Source organism: Drosophila hydei, unplaced genomic scaffold (genome assembly GCF_003285905.1).
Source record: "Drosophila hydei strain 15085-1641.00,03,60 unplaced genomic scaffold, DhydRS2 tig00008116-arrow-pilon, whole genome shotgun sequence".
Classification (NCBI taxonomy): domain Eukaryota; kingdom Metazoa; phylum Arthropoda; class Insecta; order Diptera; family Drosophilidae; genus Drosophila; species Drosophila hydei.
Window position 1 is genome coordinate 1,394,405 of NW_022045829.1, and position 20,927 is coordinate 1,415,331.

At 40.8% G+C, this 20,927-nt stretch overlaps 1 protein-coding gene across 3 annotated transcripts in view; it reads left to right on the top strand.

The window, feature by feature from the left end:
- The window catches only part of LOC111598989 (chaoptin), a 57,975-nt gene that overhangs the window by 35,643 nt on the left and 1,405 nt on the right, over positions 1-20,927 (top strand). For 2 of the 3 annotated variants that reach the window (XM_023314492.2, XM_030224692.1), the window contains exons 3-5: positions 9,157-9,301; positions 17,016-17,126; positions 17,648-20,921. In XM_023314492.2, the coding sequence (XP_023170260.2) occupies positions 9,157-9,301; positions 17,016-17,126; positions 17,648-20,921 (3,530 nt within the window). Of the gene's footprint in view, positions 1-9,156; positions 9,302-17,015; positions 17,127-17,647; positions 20,922-20,927 lie in introns of those variants that run through there. The other variant, XM_030224693.1, reaches the window with a different exon arrangement.

Genomic DNA, 20,927 nt, shown 5'->3' on the forward strand with positions numbered 1-20,927 from the left:
TCTGCAAGTGCTTTAAGGGTACGACTCATACAGATAGTAGCAGCAGGAAATATATAAAAGCTGAAAGACAGATATATATATACAATTAATATGAAGTAAAGCTAATTTGTCTTGATTTTACAGAACTAACCTAAGGTTGGAATATCTAAAAAAAAAATATATATATATAAATATATATATATTTATATATTCTTTTTTTTCAGAATTTCTAACATTAAGTAAATTCTATAAAAAGATAAATTAATTTAACTCCAGAATAATAACTTCTGAACTTCTTCAGTTCATTCACAGTGAAATGCTTGGAATATTTTAAATACAAGAGACCTGTTTCTTAACCAACTATGGACAGATTATTGCGAAAAGTGTAAAAAGACATAGCTATAGATGCTACAGTTGCTAAATGCAGCAGGCTGACTACAAAGTACATTAGCAATTTAACACTCTAAGACTAGCTAGAAGCAAGCAAGTTTACAAAGTGATCAGCTTTACTCGACTGCCGCATAGTGCCTCATGGCAACGGCAACCGCAACTCTCATTAGCAACTCGCAACTCTTTGAGCTGAGACTCAGTTCAGTTATGCAACCTTTTGTTAGACGCGTGCCACAAAACATCAAAAGTGAACTAAGCGAGCACAAAATTTGTCATGTTGTAAGCTGGCAAGCCGCTTACGACATAGAGCGGCTTAAAAGTCAATGAGTCAATGAGTCAATGAGTCAATGAGTCAATGAGTCACACTGTGAATGTAGCCAACAAATATGACACTATTTCTGTACATTTCGTATTCAAAATATTTATGCCTTTGGGCCATCAATAGGAGCGTAAGCACAAAATATGTTTGCCAATTTCGAAGCGCAAAATTTAAAGTGCAAATTGTTTTGTGCTCGGGTCGTAAATGATATTTAAGCCACAAATGTGCAATTTCGATTTATTTTTAATGTTTTCTGGTCATTTTCACGCTTGGCCAGTGTTGCTGATGCGCCCCCAGGGCAGCTGCTACACACATGCAGCAGGCAGCAGCAGCAGCATTCGCTTCATATTCAATTCGGCCACAATTTTCATGTTGAAACTATTTCTTAACAGTAGCCAGGCCAGGCCTGGCTCGGCTAGGCAGGCAGTCAGCTTACACAAGCTGCTGCACGTTTCCTGCTGCTGACATCCTCCAACTCCAGCCTCGCAGGACACACAAAACTATATGGATATAAATGAAGCCCACACACTCGCTTCTTATGCTTGGCCGCCTTGCCTCAATAAATGCCTCGACCAAAACAATAACTTTTCAGCTGACGTAATCTTCATCAGCACATACGTTCATAGGTCAAAAGCTAAGAGGGGCAGAGGCAGAGGCAGAGGCAGTGGCAGAGACTGTCCCACCCGCATGGGCAGCCTATGGAAATTGAAAGTGTTCTGGCTGCGATAGCATTCAGATCAAAGATAGTTTCACAACTATCCACTGCGAGAAGGAACTTGATTTACGACTGCTTTTGGGAACACTTTTTAAAAGCATTTCTAAAGTTTCAAAGAAAATATTTCACTTGATTTAAATCAATGGCAGCATAAATAATACAAGTGTTATTAACATAAGTTGTACAGTTTTTTGTTAAATTATTATAAATATAAATTATAAATATATATAAAGTTTTGAAATTGAATTTTTATGAAGTATGAGTAGGTTTGCTATAATCAGTGCATTGCTACTCGTTCGTCTTTCAGTCAGTCTGTCTGTCTCTCGTGCAGTCGGTCTGCATGTCAAACTCGAGTCTAGAGACTTGAAATGAGGAAGATAATTTCGGCTGATCAAGGTACAACTATAGCTGCAGCCATTTATGTTATAGATAATTAACAGCCGTCAGCATTTTCTATGAACAGAAGTGAGCGTGCTCTAGTCGGGACGGCTCGACTGTTAAATACCCGGAGCTCTGCGAAGCGGCTTGGCGTGCAGATGAGCTTTGCTATGGACACTTAAATGTTGAATAACATTTTTTTAGATGAAATTTCGTGGTGAAATTTTCAGAGCACAATTATGGCATGATGGTTGCATTGGCCAATTGGAACTCATGTGTTTTTTGGCTAAGGGGAGGAGATGGCCAAAATTAAAAATTCTAACATTTCTGTGTTCAATATAGAAAATAAAACAGTAAATCTGAAGTCTCCAACATTTGCGATATTCCAGCTACGCTTTAAACAGCGCGGCCAAATGATCGATTTTTATCGATAATAAGGAAATGCGATAACGAAAAAAAGGTTAGCTTGTACTGCATACTATACGCATGACAAATATTTCAAGTTCCTAGTTATTGTGGCTTATGAGAGAGGAGAGATGAGAGACGGCCGAACAGATCGACATGGCTAAATTGCATCAGCTCGTCGTACTCATCAAGAATATATACTGAGTGTTACATATATTGTCACAAACCTTCACATACTGAGTTTCCAAAGTCAATAAGTTCAGTGCATAAATTTCTAAAGTTAATATGGCATAGCACATGAGTGGCAGGCTTTACTTTCTACAACTAGAACCTCAAAGTCAAACGGCTTATTTGCTGTTGAGCTGTTCTAAAGATTAAGTATCTGTTATATATAAAACAAGAGCGAGGGTTAATTCATATCTTTCACAGTTTGATAAGTGAAAACCATGAATTTAACAGCAGAATTATTGTTGAGCTGCTCTAGAAGTTGACAACTTCTTGGAAGTCGTGGCAAATGGCAAATGAAACTAAAACTGCCTCGTTATCAGAGCTAAGATGAACCAGTTTTGTAGTTAGATTACTATTGAGCTGCTCTACAGTTAGACTTATCAATTATCAATTGCTTTACTTTAACTGTTTAAGAACCGCGAGCAAGTTTTGCTAGTTTTTGCCGGATTCGCTTTATGCTGGCTTGAAAACTATTCAAAGTGGGTTTTGAATTGCATTCATTTACTATTTATTGAATTATTCGTGTTTAACTATGAAAAGTTAGAGGAAAAAACAAACGCATTTGAGTTGTATTTAATTAAATAGAATTTATTGAAACATGTTTTTTTCGGGCGGGGGTCTGACGAGAAAACATATTTGAAATAAATATGTATTTGCCGGGCTCAAACAGAATTTTTTGCACTCTTAATTTATTTGTAGCGAAATTGTTTGGCGCCATGTGCTATAAAGCATAATTACTGGAATTATTTGAGTTTATTTTTATTAATTTTATGCATGATTTGGCTGGCCAGCAAATAAATATGAATAATATTATTATTTAACTAAAAATGGAAGTAAACACAAATTGTGAATGCAATGCATAAATAATTGTATTTAATACTGTTGAGCGAGGAGCTGCAAACCATATTTAAATATTAATTTGCAATAGTTTCGGACAAAGCCACAAGCCACTCTTACTGCGATGCATACAGAGAGAGAGAGAGAGGGATATATATATATATATATATGTATCCTTGGACTTTATTTTTTGTTTTGTTTTCTGCTTGCTTTTGGCAAGTTGAATAAACATTTGGCAAGTGACGCAAACGAGTGGCGGAGGGCGGGCATTGGCGACGTTGGCAGCCAAAGTAAATAAATAAATATGCTAGCCATTTGTCAGAGAATTGACTTGAGGCCATAAAATAGAAGCCAACATGCACGATGGACACAAACACAAACTGCCACAGCAGCTAGAAGTTTATTAACGCCATATGTTGTGTGTGCTGTGTGTGTGTTGTGTGTGTTGTCCACTCATAACAAGAGCTACAGCAACAGCTGTATAGCTTAGATATGCACACATTCTATAGACACACACACACACTCTCACACACCACTCCCTCTCCCAACCAAGCGGCCATCGTGCATAGCCAATGCGTTTGCTAGCCACGTTGCCAGTTGGCTAGTGCGCGCGTGTCAACAGGGCGTATGATTAATATTGTATTAATATGCGATATGTAATTAAGATGTAAGTTGTTTGCATATATCGTCGTTTACTCTGTGTGCGTGTGTATTAGCCACACACACACACGCACATTTCAAACTAATTTTGCCGTCTTTAAGCAACGAGTCGCATTAAATAAATTATTATTAAATGCGTTTATGAATTAATTATTGTTTAATAACTGCATTTCATCAGGACAAAGCTTTGCCACAACAATTTAATATGTAACAAAATTAATTTCACTTCCAAATTTATTCAAAAGTGTTCGAGTGGGGTGTGCTCGACTTGGATATACCCCGAACTCTGCGCAGAATTGTTATTGCCAGCAGCCTAAGCTGCTTTTATAGATGCATGGGTAGTCAACAGACACACAAGTGGTTCTAGTTTTACTTACTCAAATTTCAGAGTCACACAAGTCTCTAAGACTCAATGGAAGCTGCACAAATATCCAAAATTTGTTAGATATAAAATCATTGTTTTTATGCTAAGGTAAATTTGAAGTCTTTTGTGGCGTCGAGCGACGCTTACAAAACAAAATCAGATTTTATCGATTTTTATTTACCGATATTAGGCATATGGCATGAGTTATCGAAGAGCACATGACAAGCTCAAGCTGCTGGGTTTGGTTATAAAACAATTTACACAATTAAAATTGCAAGACTCTGGCTTATCAAATTTCTGCGGTTCTGTGACTCAGCATCTTCTGCTGATCAATAATCAATGTACTGTATTTGCCACGCCTTCTGCCCCACAATGCTTAGCATTGTCATTTTCAATGTAGTCTGGCTATGAAAAAACACGAATTTAACTCGAAACTCAATTTTAATTAATAATTTCAATAGAAAGCCTTTACAGTTTATGTGTGTGTTGGGGCTAACAGCACTAAAAAAAATAGTTGTAGACTTTGCTGAACTAATTTGTGTGGCTCGACGTAATTGTTCATTAATTGTTTAAGTGCAGTCAACTGTAAAGTTGAATTGCTGCTGAAATGTTCATGGCCAAATCAATGACAATTCCAAACAATCTGCAATTGCAATTGCAATCGCATTCGCATTCGCATTTCATTTTGACTTTAGCTCACACACACACAGACACACATACAGTCATGCATACATGCATATTGTATATGTCAATCCATGTCGCTCTCTCTGTCTCTGTCTCTGTCTCTGTCTCTCTCTGTGTCTCTTATTTTGAAAGCTGTCAGGCAGAGCCTGCTAACTAAAAATAAAACGAAAGTCGAGTCAAGCCACAGCAACAACAATAATAGAACGAGCTTTACCAACTGTTTAATGCCTGCGAATTTCTATAATTTGAGCTAGGCAGTGAAACAATGAGTTTGGTCTTCAGCCGAAATGCGGGTTCAATGCAATTTGTATATATATTAAGAGCACATTTATGTTGAGCTAAGCGCAAGAATTGATTAACTTAGCTGTTAAGCTATGCCAGTTATCAGTTATACTGCTGTGCCAATAGGCGTGAATCTAGAATGCTTGGAAAATCTTAAGAGGCATCTATGAGTGCTAATCTTTAGAGTTGGTCTATGGTAACTTGGCTGTTAAGCTGAATAACTTCAAGAGAGTGTAAGCTATAGTTTTTTCCCATGTGACCTTAAAGTCAATCAATAGAGTTGATTAACTCAGCAATTCAGTTGTCAAAGGCTTAGAAAGTTAGCTGCAAAATGATAGAAGATACAGCTGGTCTGACTTGCCACAATATGATTTAACCTGTCAAATATATTAATATATATAATATATTATATGCTGCATGTATTTAAATTAGTTGATAGTTAAAATAAAAAAAACTATGTGCAGTTTCCTGATGTGCCAGACTTTCGACAGACATAATTTGTGGGTCGATCTCTAGAGTAGGTCAGCAATGCCCCAGGAACCATTCTCTTGTTATAAAGCAATAGAGCATGGTAGCTTTATTATGTAAGAAAATGTATTTCTATTCTGAAAATAGCCATTAAAAATAATAATAATAATAATAAGTCAAATAAATTTCTATTCGATAAATACTCAAAATTTTCTAAGCCTAGAGGCTTAGCTGCAGGAGCGCCTTCATTCTAGCTCCCTCTCTTTCAAGCCTATATTCTATGCTAAGAAAAGAAAAATAGTATATATATTATATATTATATATATTATATATTATATATTATATATTATATATTATATATTATATATTATATATTATATATTATATATTATATATTATATATTATATATTATATATTGTATATTATATATTATATATTATATATTATATATTGTATATTATATATTATATATTATATATTATATATATTATACAATTTATATATTATAGACACACTCTGAAACCAATATGCCCCCAATTCACTCTCAATGTGAACGCGCATAAAAAGCAGAATTTCGCAACCAAAAACCAAATGAAACCGACAAAAATATAAAAAATAGTCAAATAGTGGCAGAAGAAGAAGAAGCGTAGCCAGAGCCGTAGTCAGAGCCGAAGCCGGAGCCAGCGCAATGACAATTCACGTAAAAAATTTTCAATTAAAAGCGAAAAGTACATTTTCATGTTGCACGTCAGTTGGCTGGCCGCTGCAGTTGATACCGCTCGTTGCGCTCGCTTTGCCCAACAACGACAACAACAGCAACAACAATGTTATCTTTTTTTTCGGCTCTGAATGTTGTGGGCGTGGCGCGTCGCATTTGCCGCTTTACTTGAGCTAAGGCCAGGCCATAATTTAAGCTGACAAGCATGACATGGAAATTCCCTTTGGAGCCGCATTTCATATAATCAGGCTAAAAACACATGGTCACCAGACGCCTGCCAGGCGTCCCCAAAGAGCGTGGGGCCAAGGGGGCTGGTGGCGGGGGCGTGTGTTTAGCTGGAGGCGCACTCCAAGGACCTTGTCGCTATTGTTAATTAACACATGCTCAGCGAATCGCAAATTAATTGCGACACTCGCATTGCCCCGCGTGGCGCCCATTAAAACTATGCAGCAGGTGCTTGGCCTTTTGACCCGCAGCATGTTTATCCAGCTGCGGATTACATGGCAATTTAGATGGCCAAACATTAGGCAGCTCTGAGTGGGGCCTAAAATGCGATTTCAATGAAATTAGCCAATGATAGCCAAGCAGCGAAGACACTCACTCAGAATATATATATAAATATTTATATATATATATGTATGTATATATTCTGTATATATATATATGCACTCTGACATGATAGGACATGACATGACGAGACAGGATTTATAATCAGATTCATTAGGTAATTACCTCGTCTTATTTTTGATATGTATTTATTTTCTACTTACTTAACGTGGCTAACAATATGCTGGCCTTGATAGTTTCTCAGTTTCCATACTCGTTCACGAACTGAATATAGAGCATATTGGTTTCCCTTTAGAGTTTTGTATATGTATATGTATATGTATATGTATATGTATATGTATATGTATATGTGTATGTGTATGTATATGTATATGTATGTGTATAGGTATATGTATATGTATATGTATATGTATATGTATATGTATTTGTATATGTATATGTTTATGTATATGTATACAAATATGTGTATGTATGTGTATATAGGCCTCTTAGGGCTTGGCAATTCAGAGACAATTAAGTATGTTATAGTCGTTCGATTCAGCCTTCATAATACTTGTTCCAGTTTGTTTGTTTGTTTCTTTTCTGGTAAGTCTACACTTAACTAAACTGCCAAATGTTTTCTTTGCAGAAAAGTGCTTTAAGCTTTGGCACATAAGTGCTAAGATGCAAAGGGTTCCAGCTCTACACAATTCATTATTTGTTTCCACACTGATGATCTTCTAGCTTTGATAACAATGGCAGCACTGATCAGCTTTCAGGGTATCTTTTAGTCGAGCACTTCCGACTTACATGCTTAATTTGTAGGCAGATAAATGCGTGTATTCTTAATATATATTATATATATTATATTATATATAATATATATTATATGTCTGTCTCTAATGTCTAGTGTTTTTCTATATAGTATAACTCTATAAGATATATATCTAAATATAAATATACAAAATATTTTATATGGTTCTCTCATATACTAATCTCTTCTTTATAGAGCTCTAAATAAATATATAAATCTAAATATATCCTTCAATCGCTTTTCGCACATAGAAGTATTTATCTATATAGCATAACTCAACAGATTCATAGACTTGTGCTGCAGTCAGTTTTCTGTTATATTTACGGATATTTTTGACAATTCTATAACATAAAAATTTGTTAAAGTTCCACAATGTCTTACCTAACAAGAGTTCTTCTAGGTCTTCTTTCACATGATTTTGGTATATTAAAGCATTTCTCTCTATAATATAGCTCTGCAGCCATATTTAGTTTGTAAGCATATATATATATATATATATATATATATATATATATATATATATATATATATATATATATCGACAACCTTTTCATTATGTTTCTAGCACTCTTTTTGTATTATTTTCGCAGTGTATATTCCCTGACATATTTGCTGTGAGTCGAAATTATCTTAGCTATTTGGCTCTTAATGTTATATAAATTTTGTGCAGTTCTTTGCTTGGCCTGCAGCTGCTGCTGCTCCATCTCCTGCTCCAACTGCTGCTCCATCTCCTGCTTCGTCTTCGTCTTGTTGTTGCTGTTGGCCAATCAAGTCAAGCGTTTTCTGCGCGCGCTGTTTGTTTTGCCAACGATGTCACTCTTCCAATATATCTAAAGTGCCTTTTTAAATTGCTTTGGTCGTTGTCCTATTATGGCGGGTGGTCGATGGGGCGGGGCGGGGCGAGGCGGAGCGGTAAAAGGAAAAAGCGCATAAAAATCAAAGTCCTGCCCCGTTGGGCAGGCTAGCCGCTAGCTCTTGCCCGCCCGCTCTGTTCTTGGTCTATTGTATGGGCCAATGGCTCGCTGATGACCCATTTGCTTTAACGCGCCTGCTATCAAACTGCCAAAACAAAAGCCATCATCGTTAGCCTCAGTCTTCTACGGGCTATTGGCATGGCGAAGGCGGCGGCGGGGCAGCAGCAGGGGCAGGGGCGTGGTTCAACTGTTCCCTCGGGTTATGGGAAACGTTTCAAATGCCGTTTAAAATCAATTTGAATGATGAACTGGCGGCGGCCAATGCTGGCAGGCAGCATCACTTTGACTTGGTCGTCCATGCCACATCAATATATTCCACACACACACACACATGTCACTCATCTCTCTCTCTCTTACTGTCTCTCTCACTCGTTCTCTCTTATCTCTTTTGTAGAATTCATACACAGCAGCGTGCGATATATCGAAATGTCGAATACGCATTTGCAGAGCGTCGACGATGAAACGTTTCAGGGTTTGCGTCTGAAGACTCTGAAGCTAATCGACAACGAGCTGCAGGACATATCCGAGCGCAGTTTCAGGTGAGTGTGAAGGTCAACACGGGTGCGTTGCAATGGAGTAAGGGCTACGTGTGCTGGCATTTGCGATTAGGGCGGGCGCATAAGTGCTGAGCCATGATGATGCACTCTGGCTCATAAATACACACACACACACGTACTCACACACACACACACACACACACATTTCATTTATTCTGATGATGCGACAGTTTTTCCAGGCCTATTTATATGGCCGCTGTGCGGCAGTTTTTCACGGTTTTCTTTCTTTTTGGCATTTTGGTGTGTTTATGTGTTTGTAGTGCACACACACACGCACACACACACACACATATTTTACAACATATAACTGCAAGCTGTAAAAAAGGCGTAAAATTAAGTTTAACAAACGACTAGCGCGAGGTGGAGCTGGGAGAGAGACAGAAGAGCATTGGCTGTGGAGTGTTTCATGGGGCACTCAGGCTGAAAATGCAGGCAGGAAATGCAAACTCACATGGCGAATACAGTAAACTACACTCACACACACACTCACACACACACTCACACACACACTCACACACACACTCACACACACACTCACACACACACGCACATTCAGACACACGGCTGGGCAAAAGAAAAACTTTCAAGCGCTATTTGTTTGAGTGTAAATAATCACAAAAAAAAAAAATAGGGAAAGGAGCAGCGGAAAAGCGAGTCAAAAAAATAAATAAACTTGCAGCAAAACGACATTTTAATACCCTAGCGAAAAAAAAAACAATGAGCATTTAGTGGACAATTATAAATATCTCTTGTGGAAACTCGAAAAGTTTCATTTACTTTTGGATTGCATTGAAATTGTGAATATCTCAGATAAAGATAAACAAATATATGAAAAGGCTACAGATTGACTACGGGTAAAGGGAAGAAAAAGAAGGACAGACAGAGAGAGACTGACTGAGAAATATACAGAGGCGAGAAAGAGAGAAAAGGGAAAGATGAAAGAAGAGAAGAGAGAGAGAAGAGAAGAGAAGAGAGAGAAGAGAGAAAGAGAAGACTGAGAGAGAGAGAGATTCAACGAGGATGCTCGCATCTACGATACACCATCCGCCCACGCTCTCCTATCCTCTCGCTCCCTCCGCTCCCCTTCTCTCTCTCTTCTCCCTCTCTCTCTCCGCTTCTCTCCTCTCTCTTCCTCCCCTCTCCTCTCTTCCCCTCTCCTCTCCTCTCCCCTCTCCTCCCATCTCTCTCCTCTCTCTCTTTTCGCCCCTCTCTCTCTCATCTTTCTCCGCTTCTCCCCTCTCCCTTCGCTCCTCTCTCCTCTCTCCTCCCTCCTCTCTCTCTTCTCCTCTCTCTCCTCCTCTCTTCCTCTCTCTCTCTCCTCTCTCTCTCCCCCCTCTCCTCCCTCTCGCCTCTTCTCTCCTCTCCGCTCCTCTCTCTCTCTCCCTCTCTCTCTCTCTTCTCCCCCTCTCTCTCCCCTTTCTCGCCTCTTCTCCCGCGGCTCTCGTCCTCTTCTCTCTCCTGCCTCTCTGTTCTCTCTCCTTCCTCCTCGCTCCCCTCTCTCTCCTCTCTCTCTCTCTCCCTCCCGCCTCCCTTGCTCGCCCGCTGCTCTTTCCTCGCGTCCTCCCTGCGCTCTTTCTTTCTCGCACCCGCTGCGAACTACACAGAACCGGGCTAACAAAGAAAAAAAAAGAATATATCCGCCCGCAATGCCGAAACGCGAAAACCTGTGGTGTGGGAGATAGAAGGATGCAATGATAAAAAAATGGCGAGAGATAGACAGCTGCGTAAGAGAGCTATATAAAGGCGGGAGTGACAGAAGAGAGAAAGTATAAAAAGATAGAAATCAAGAAAGTCAAGAGAGAAAACATAAACAAAGAGAAATATATTTAGATAGAGTGAAGGAGAGAAATCGAAATAGAGAAACGCAAAAATAAATTAAATAAAGAGATAGTAAGAAAAAAACGAGAGAGAGAGAGAGAGAGAGAGAAAGAAGACATACATCGGAAAAGAATAAATTTTGGAATCCCATGAATTTAATATATGAATGTTCAGGTATCTTAGGTATCTTAGGTATCGTAGGTATCTTATGTCATAAGAGATCAACAATTATCATAAATTGAAAATAAAAAAAATAATAATTTAGAAACACTAAATTAAGTATAAATATATAAACATAACACCAGCAACTAATACTGAAGCTGCTTATTAAACGAGAGAAGAGCAAAGAACTGAACAGCCGAAAAGATGTGCCACAAAGAGATGCCTGTAGATGGGGCAGAAATATGTTATCTCTTTGCTGATAAGCATTCGGCTTGTTCGGCTATGCCGCAATTATGTGTAGTTCGCCAACTATAATACCCTGCACGAGGGGGGCGAGCGGAGAACGGCTCGAAATATGCATAGAGAGCGTTGTACAGACGGCGTACAACAAGCACATATTTCGTCAGCTTTTTTATGGTCCCACACAACACATCACATCAAACACTGTGTGACTGTATGTGAACTCTCTCTCGCTCTCTCGCTCCCCCCTCTGTCGCTCCCTCTCTCTCTGTTTTGCATTCTCTTTCTCTTTTTACCACTCGACCGCATTTGGCAGTTGTTGGGTTTTTCCTTTTGGGCGGCATGAAATGAAACGCGAAAATTTTTTAACGAGCACAAAGAACTCAAACCAAACCAGCCTCCACATAGCCCCTCTACGCCCGCCCACCGCAAAACCAGCAAACCCGCTCAACCCAGCCGCTGCACGACCCCCTCCACATTTGGTAAAGTTAAATGGACGCACGTTAACAGTTTGCGCAGTTTTTAAGACCCCCACTAGCCCCCTCCTTCCACCACAACGTACAAAAGTAAACAGATAATGTGCATAAAAGGGGCGAAAGTGGCGGGTGGGGGTGGCAAGGGGTGTGGTCGGGCAAATAGACAGACAACTCGCTCGTCAACAGGCCACATCTCAACTTAAATCAAACTAATTAATGTGCACAAACCTGACAAAAATGTGGCTAAAATTACGTCAAGCATCCAATTCCACACCTTCTCTGTAACTACCTTTCATTCTCTCTGTCTCTATCTCTCTCTCTCTCTCTCTCTCTATCGCACACTCATTTGCTGTGTCTTGCGTCACTTGTTAATCAAAAAGTTAGTTTGGCAGTTGGAAAACCTTAAATATAAAATACCCTAATGGGCACATGTGGATGAATGAGACAGCTGAGAGAGATATAGAGTTAATCTGTATATCCAAAATATATAGACTTAACGTTATTTATATTAACATAAAACTGCTAATATTACGGATAGCTCAAGTGGTGTATTTTAATTTTCCATAGTTTTCGCTAAATATTGGCAAGCAATCCAATGGGCTTAATGAATTATTCATATGGCAAGAATCTCAAGCAACATAAATAATAAGACTTCAATAATAACGGTTCTTTATTTGTTCGTTTTTTATGCACTAAGAGCAATTTTCTAATGCTGTTTCGTGTATCTACAAATCTATGGCTACGGAATTAATCTTATAGAAAAGTATACTTTATAGATTCTATTACGAGGGTATCCTGAAACCTTTAACCTAATACGAAACTGTAATTTCTTCCCTGGTATCAGTCAAAGCTTCCGCTTAAGGAATAAGTTTCAAGAGTTTCTCGTATATCATTCATTATGGTTTCAAGAAATACTGAAATATTATATAGGATTTCATTGTTTCACCGTTAGTAAGCATATATAAGCGTATATAATTTTTTACCTTTACAAGGCTTCAAGAAACCCTCGTATGCCATTCCATACCCTCACATTATGGAAGAAGTGGCAAGAATCCCTCAAATATCATTCAAGAAGAAGATTCAATAAGCTCTTGTATATTATTTCAAGAAACCTTTGCATATTATTCATTATTATTAAAAGTTGATATTAAAAGTTGATAGAAACCCTCGTAAATACGCACAAACGTTAAATACGCTTTTATCATTTTCATTTCGCTTTTCATTATAAATTATTATTGAGAACGATGCTATTAATTATCAGAAGAACTCAGATGAAACTGAGAAATATGCAGATTTTCTCTTATTTGTTATGAAATATTTTTTGAATTTTTATTATAAATTTATATGAAAGAAACTGAAATTATGCTTTTATATATATTTATATATATATAGCAATTAATTTCGTAATAATATCAGTCATATATAAATATATATATCAACATATATATATATGAATAAATATCATAACAATCCATTGACCCGTATGCTTACTGAAAATATATTCGTAACTCAGTCGCCCGCTTATCGGCTATGGCTCAAGAAGACGCTGAATGGTTACTGAGCTGAGTTCAGTTGAGTGCTGATCGTGTCGCCTGTCACTTCATCGACTGCCAGAGCATAAAGAAGAAAGAGTCCAAATTGTTGATATGTTTCGGAATATTTTGCTCTGTGCGCTGCTGTCGCTGATAACGTGCAGAGGCGCGGACGTTGATAACATTCCGAAGATTTTGGATAATTGTAGACGCAGCTGTCAGTGCTGGCTCCGGAATGGAACCTCCTTGGAGTTACTTAGGTCAACGAATTGCTTAAACTTCTGTGCGGATGATCATACGAAGCCCTGCTTCGATTGGATCAAGTGCATAGCGAAAGGTGACAACTGTCAAGTATTTTGCAGTTCATTGGCGTATAACTGTATATCGTGGGATTATTCCATCGAAGATGACAATGGATCCGGCAGCCTTAAATGGCTGGCGTATGCAGGCTATGGTCTACTTGGTGTTTTGTGTGTTCTAGGCATAATACTTGTTATTATCAAGAGAAAAAAAATATTTTAAACAAAATCAAATTAAAATACACTAAAATAACATACATTTAAAATAAATAATAAATAATACTTAAATATATCCCACTGTAAAATTTGTGTATGTGCGTGCTTCATCATATGACACGTAGAGTAGACTTTGCTCTTGAGTGTGTAAGAGATAGCTAAGTTTTTTCGCTGATCCCGTTTTCTACGCGGAAGTGTTTGTTTTGATCCCGTTTCATGTGCTTGTGATAGAGGAGAGCAAAGAATGTATAGAGCATGTAAGTATGAGTGGATCAGCCGTATGCCTCACAGCGCTCGCAGTAATCATTTTACTACAGAGTTGTATTCAGCTATTTACAGTCGCCATTATCGCTCATGCATGTGACCCTGTTTCATATCATTATGCAAAAGGAGAAGAGCACAGAAAGTGAATAATATGTGAGAGTACTTGGTATAAGAGTGTGAGAAATAAGTCATTTAAATATAGTCACCATTATCACTCCTGCATTTAATCCCGTCTCATATGTTTGTGCCAGAGGAGAGAAAACAATGTGTGATAGTGAGAGAGAGTGGTAAGCTGTAGTGCATGGATTATAGAGTAGAGAGTGGTTTATACACAGAGCAGCCATTGCTATTGAGAGAGCAGGAGAACATTTACTTTTCGGCAGCTAGCATTGTCGCCCTTGTTATTGATCCCACTTCATATGTTTAAACTAGAGTAGTGCAAATAATGTGTGATAAGTATGATTGTGTCGTCTGCTAGGCAGCGCGAGCTACAAACATTTTCCTATATACGCATTGCTATCATGAGTGTGGGGGACACCTGATTTGTTTACAGTCCCCCAAATGTTATGTTTGTGGTAAAAGTGTGCAATAAATGTGGATAATATGTAAGAGTGAGTGGATCGCCTGCAGTCTGCGGATAACAATGAGACCCTTAAAGTTTAGAGAGCGGAACTTTTGAGCAGCTACCTTAATCATCATTGTTTTTATTCTCATTTCATAAAATGCTGTTAACTAACAAAATATAAGAATGTTAAGTAACATAATATAAGATTATTATTTCATAGAATATAAGACTTAATTTACAGTGTTCTGTTAGTGAACATTTCACCATACACCATACTTCATACTCTACACCAGCACCGTGAGGATATGCAACGAAATTTTTGAAAAATTGAAGTCTAGCAATTCTTCTCCAAAAGTATTCTTGATTTGAAATATGGTGGAATTTTGCAAATTCAAATCTGAAATTATTGTAACAATTCGCAATTTATATAATACATATTATTATGATAATTATTATTATCACAAAAGCCCAGCTACACCTTCTATTGGTATGATAGATAAATATAACTATCCTTTAAAAACTGCAACTATACGATCTTCCATTTTGAATAGATGTCACAGACTTTCCCTCAGTCTGACTTAAATTTCCTGCAATCAACTGAGCAGTTTAGCTTCATTTATTATACTTTGAATTACTAAGCGCGAACTCTAGCAAGTTCTTTAGCCATCTGCTAATGATCCCAATGAAAGTAGACTTCTCTTATCGCTAGATCGTAAAGCCTTTAGCCAGCTTACGTCCATTTTTCCTTAGTATTGTATGCGTGATTAATAATTTACACGCAGCTTAATGAATGTGTGTGTGAGTGTGTTATTTTACTGCTTGAGTTGCGTGTTGTCCGTGAGCACCGTCAAAAGTGAGCATTGCTTTGTTTTGTGTACATACAAGTACACATATACATGCATAGGGGGGCTGCCACAGTCTTCAGTACTTTATAAATAGATAGAAAGGATATCGTATTTGTTATTCGATACGGCAAAGTATTCGAAGTATTTCGCCCTTTGATGATTGTAAGAAATGAGAGTAAGCTAAAACAGGGGTAACTCAATGACATGTCAGAGCAAAAAAGTATATACATATAACATGAAAATAAAAGTAAACTCATAACAAACCAATTTTGTATACAAATTATATAATGATATTAAACAGTGAATTTATAATGTCAGTCAGATTTGCTACTTTGCTTTAACACTAAGTTTTGAAGTTACTCTTTGAACTTCCCTCGACTTATGCATATGCATATGTGTATACCTGAGTGAGTACACAGCGAATTTGCTATATTTACATAGAGTCTTTTGATGACAAACGCACTCGCTCACACACACACATACTCTTCTACGCACGCAACTTAAATGTGAGACCACAAGTAAAACAACAACAAGAAGAACAACAACCAAAGACGCACAGCAAGCAACCGGTAAACGGGAAATGGCAACCAAAACGCAAACCGAAAACAGCCGCCGTCAACAACTGATGCCGCGAGAAGGCGCTTAGAGTAAGAGCGAAGCATAGAGAGAAAGGGCGAGTGAGAGAGATAGAGAGTAAGTAAAAGGAGCCACAAAAATTCGGTTTGCGTTTTGCGTTTGATTCTTCGTCGCCAACAGCCAACTGCCAACAGCCAACAACAGTGTAGTAGTTATAATAACAACAACAAAGGGAACAAAGAACAACGGCGTCCATGCTCCAAAGCAGCGTGATGCTTGTTTGTAAAACCTCGTGGTTTTCATAATTGAGGTCGCTCTTTTACTCTCTTACGCTTTGCCTCTCTGCCCCTGTCGGTCTCCTTCTTGCTGTTTATTCTGTGTGTGTGTGTGTGTTTATGTGTGACTATTAATGGAGTGCAGCGGTAACGAAATGTCGATGAGTGTGTCCAGAGGGGTGGGGTTAGGTTAGGTCATACGACTCGTTGTCGTTGGGTGTGCGGTGCGTTAATTAAGTTTAAATATTTGTTTTCCGACTTGTGTGCTGGTTATGTCAAAAGGCACCTCAATAACCAGAGGGGCGTTACGCTTGGGCGTAACCAGGCTTAGCTTTAGAAGTTTAGTGAAACTTTTCGTATTATAAACATATCACAAATACATATAAATAAGGTAATACATAGTGCTCGCCTATCTCTCTCCTATATAGCACCATGACGTACTCCTTAATGACACTGGACATTTCGGGCAACAAGATGCAGCAGCTGCCCTTGGAGGCACTGCAGCGACTGCACTCGCTGACACGACTCGTGGCACAACGGTAAGTGGATTGAGTTCAATTTCAGCGTTGACAAATGACAGTGGAAAGGCTCTTTGCCAAAATGTCTAATGCTAATGCACTGCAACAAATAGGGAGGTAATTCTAGAGCAGAGAGAGAGAGAAATTTTCTAATGGAAACTTAACTGTATTATCATAATTTTGATAATATAAATAAAATACTCATAAATACTCAGTTATCAACATGAGCTGCTACATATGTATCTGTGAGATACTTCTGACTTAGCTTACAGATACTTTAGTAGACCACAGTTGCCTTCATATCTGATAGATGCATTTGTATCCTAAAGATACAAAGAGTAAAATGTGGAGAGACGAATATAGTTAGAAGTCTACAGTTAGCCAGGTAGATAGGCCTTCTTATATAGAGAAGTTTTTTAGATACAAATGTAAAAGATACTTTTTAAGGTCTTAGATACTTAAGATACTTAAGATACTTAAGCGCCCATTCTGTGCCTTTCAATAACTAATCCAATTCACAATTTCATTTGCATTCACAATAGCAATCACATAACGAACTTGGATGGCAACTGGGAGGCGCTGCATGATACGTTGCGCTCGCTGCATTTATCCGGCAATGACATAACGGAAGTGTCGCCAGGTGGCGCTCTAGACGCGACTGTTAATCCCGGTGATAACAGCTCACAGCCGAGCAGCTTGACTGCAGTGCAGAATCGCGTGGAGGGCAGCAATGCGTTGCATGCAGCAGGTGCAGGTGCGTTGGAGCGTGCTGGCGGTCGGCCCTTTGAGCAGCTGCAGAAGCTGCTCTGGCTCGATCTGTCCAATAATCGTATAACTCACGTGGCAGCCAACTACTTGCCACGCTCGCTGGTTACCATGGACCTGTCGAGCAATCTGCTGAGCGTCTTCCCGCAGCAGCTGTTCGAGCAGCTGCCAGAGCTGCGCATCGTCAGCCTGCGCGACAATTTGCTGCGCAGCGTGCAGTGGAAGGAGTTGCAGCTGCGGCCGCTGCGCATGCACCTGGAGAAGCTCGACCTGGGCCAGAATTGCATTGAGCAGCTGGAATCGGATTACTTTCAGCAAAACTATTCGGATGTCCATATACGGGCACTCAACATGGAACAGAACTACGTGGCTCACCTGCCGGCGGAGGTGTTCAAGGCCACGGGCATTGTGCACCTTGTGTTGGCCTTCAATGCCATTAGCCGCGTGCATCCAGCCGCCTTTGAGGGCCTGACGGACACCCTGGAATACCTGGACCTGGAGCGCAATCACCTGACCACAGTGCCTGTGGCAATATCCACGCTGCATCGCCTCAGATATTTGTATCTGACCTCCAACCAAATCAATCAGCTCAACAATCTGCCCGCCTTCACCGAGAACCTCAGGGTGTTGAGCCTGAGCGGCAACAACTTCACGATGATACCCGTCCTCGGGCTGAAGAACTATACGCAATTGTCCTACTTGAACATAGGCTACAATTCCATAGCCGATATACCCGAGGGCATCTTTGCCGTGGACGGCTGGGGCGCCAATTTGCAGACGATACTTCTGCGGAACAACAAGATAACGCATCTGCACCTGGGCTCCTTTGCGGGACTGGAGCAAATACAGGAGATTAGTCTGAGCTTCAATGACATTACCATACATCATCCGTTGGTCTTTGAGAATGTTTCGCATACGCTGAAAATACTGGAGCTCTCGTTCGCTGTGTTTCCCGCTAGGAGCTTGGAGTCACTGGATCCGTTGGATGCGCTGCTGCCGCTCTCGCAGCTCATTTGGCTCGGGCTGGACAACAACAATCTGAAGAGCGTCTCCAATGAGTCCTTTGCGCAAATGCGCGAACTGAGCTACATCAATCTGAGCTTCAATCAGCTGAAGGCACTGCCACGCGGACTCTTCCTGCCCGATGCGCACAGTCATCTGGTGGAGATTGAGCTCTCCTACAATGCGCTGGAGCGCCTGGAACCGCAAACCTTTCACAATTTGGGCGATTTGCAGACATTGAATCTGCAATCGAATCGCTTGCGCAGCATTGGACGTCATGCGTTCTACAATCTGGAGTTCCTGCGCTACATAGATCTGTCCTATAATCGCTTGAGCAACATATCGCATGCCGCTTTCACTGTCCTGCCCAATCTGGCGGCATTGGATCTGATGCACAATCAGCTCTGCTCGATATCGTTGAAGTCGTTCCACTATGTCTCGAATGCGACGACTCCGCTGCGCCTCAACTTGAGTCACAATCACATCTCGCACTTTGACGACGAGCTGAGCAGCTATATGTATATATATCAGCTGGACATCAGCCACAATCATGTGGCCAAGTCGGATAGCTTTACCAATTTGGCCAATACGCTGCGCTTCCTCAATTTGGCCCACAACGCTCTGGGCGCGCTGCAGAGTCACGCGTTCGGCGACCTGGAATTCCTCGAGATACTCAATCTGTCGCACAACAATCTCAGCTCGTTGCGCCGTCGCAGCTTTCAGGGCCTGAACAGTCTGCAGGAGCTGGATCTCAGTCACAATCAGCTCGATCAGCTGCAGGTGGAGCAATTCTCGAATCTGCGCAAGCTGCGAATTCTGCGCATCTGCGCGAATCGGTTGCGCGCGCTGCCGCGCGAAGTTTTTATGAATACTCGTCTGGAGTTTCTGGACATATCCGATAATCAGCTGAGCGTCTGGCCCGTGCCGGCGTTCACGGACATCGGCTTTACGCTGCGCTCCATTCAGATGTCGCACAACAATTTGGAGTATCTGGACGCCTCGATGTTCGTCAACTCACAGTTCCTTTACGACATAAGTTTGGCGCGCAATCGCATAACCATACTGCCGGATAATACCTTTAGCTTCCTCAACAATCTGACCAATCTGGATCTCTCCGAGAATCCGCTAGTTACGACCAATTTGCGCGAGGTGTTCGTGCACACGCCTCGCGTCCGCAAGCTAATACTCCATCACATGGGCCTCTATGTGCTGCCCACGCTGAAGCTGCCGCTGCTCTCCTATCTGGACGTCAGCGGCAATTATTTGCAGGAGCTGTCGCCGCTCGGCGGACTGCGGCACCTGCGCCACGTCAATGTCTCCCACAACAAGCTGATGAATGCCAGCTGCGCCGTAGAGCATTTGCCGCCCTCAGTGAGGGTTCTGGATCTCGCCCACAATCCGCTGCGTCGCATCACGCTGCACGATCTGCTCAGTCTGCGCCATTTGTCGGAGCTGAATCTGCTGGATGTGAAGGTGGCCAATCCGCAGGCCTTTGCCAAGCTGCGCTCGCTGCGCAAACTTCATGCCAGCTCGCATGCGAATCTGGGCGACCTGGTGGCCCGGCTGCCCGGCCTGCAGGAGTTGCGCGTGCACTGCCTGGAGCCCAACATCGGTGGCCAGCTGCTGGCCAAGCTGGCCAACAACACAAAGCTACAGCTGCTGGAGCTGTATGGCAGCAATGTGCAGACCATATCGCCCGATGCCTTCACTGGTCTGTCGCGCAACCAGCGGCTGCAAGTGAAGATCTCGCATACGCGCATCTCCGACTTGCCACCTGGCATCTTCTACACGCTGCGCGAGGTGCCCCACCTATCCATAGACATCTCGCACAATCGCATCAATGCGCTGGCCGCCGACAGCTTCTATCCCAACAAGAGCTATTGGGATGCGGTGGGCACGCGCAGCATCATGGGCGGCCTCATCACCTCGCACAATCCCCTGGAATGCGAGTGCGGCCTGGTCTGGTTCGGGCATTGGCTGCGTCGCTGGCTGCGCGAATCGGCGCAGATCAAAGTCATCCAAAAGGATGATCTCAAGCGCATGGTGCAGGTGCGT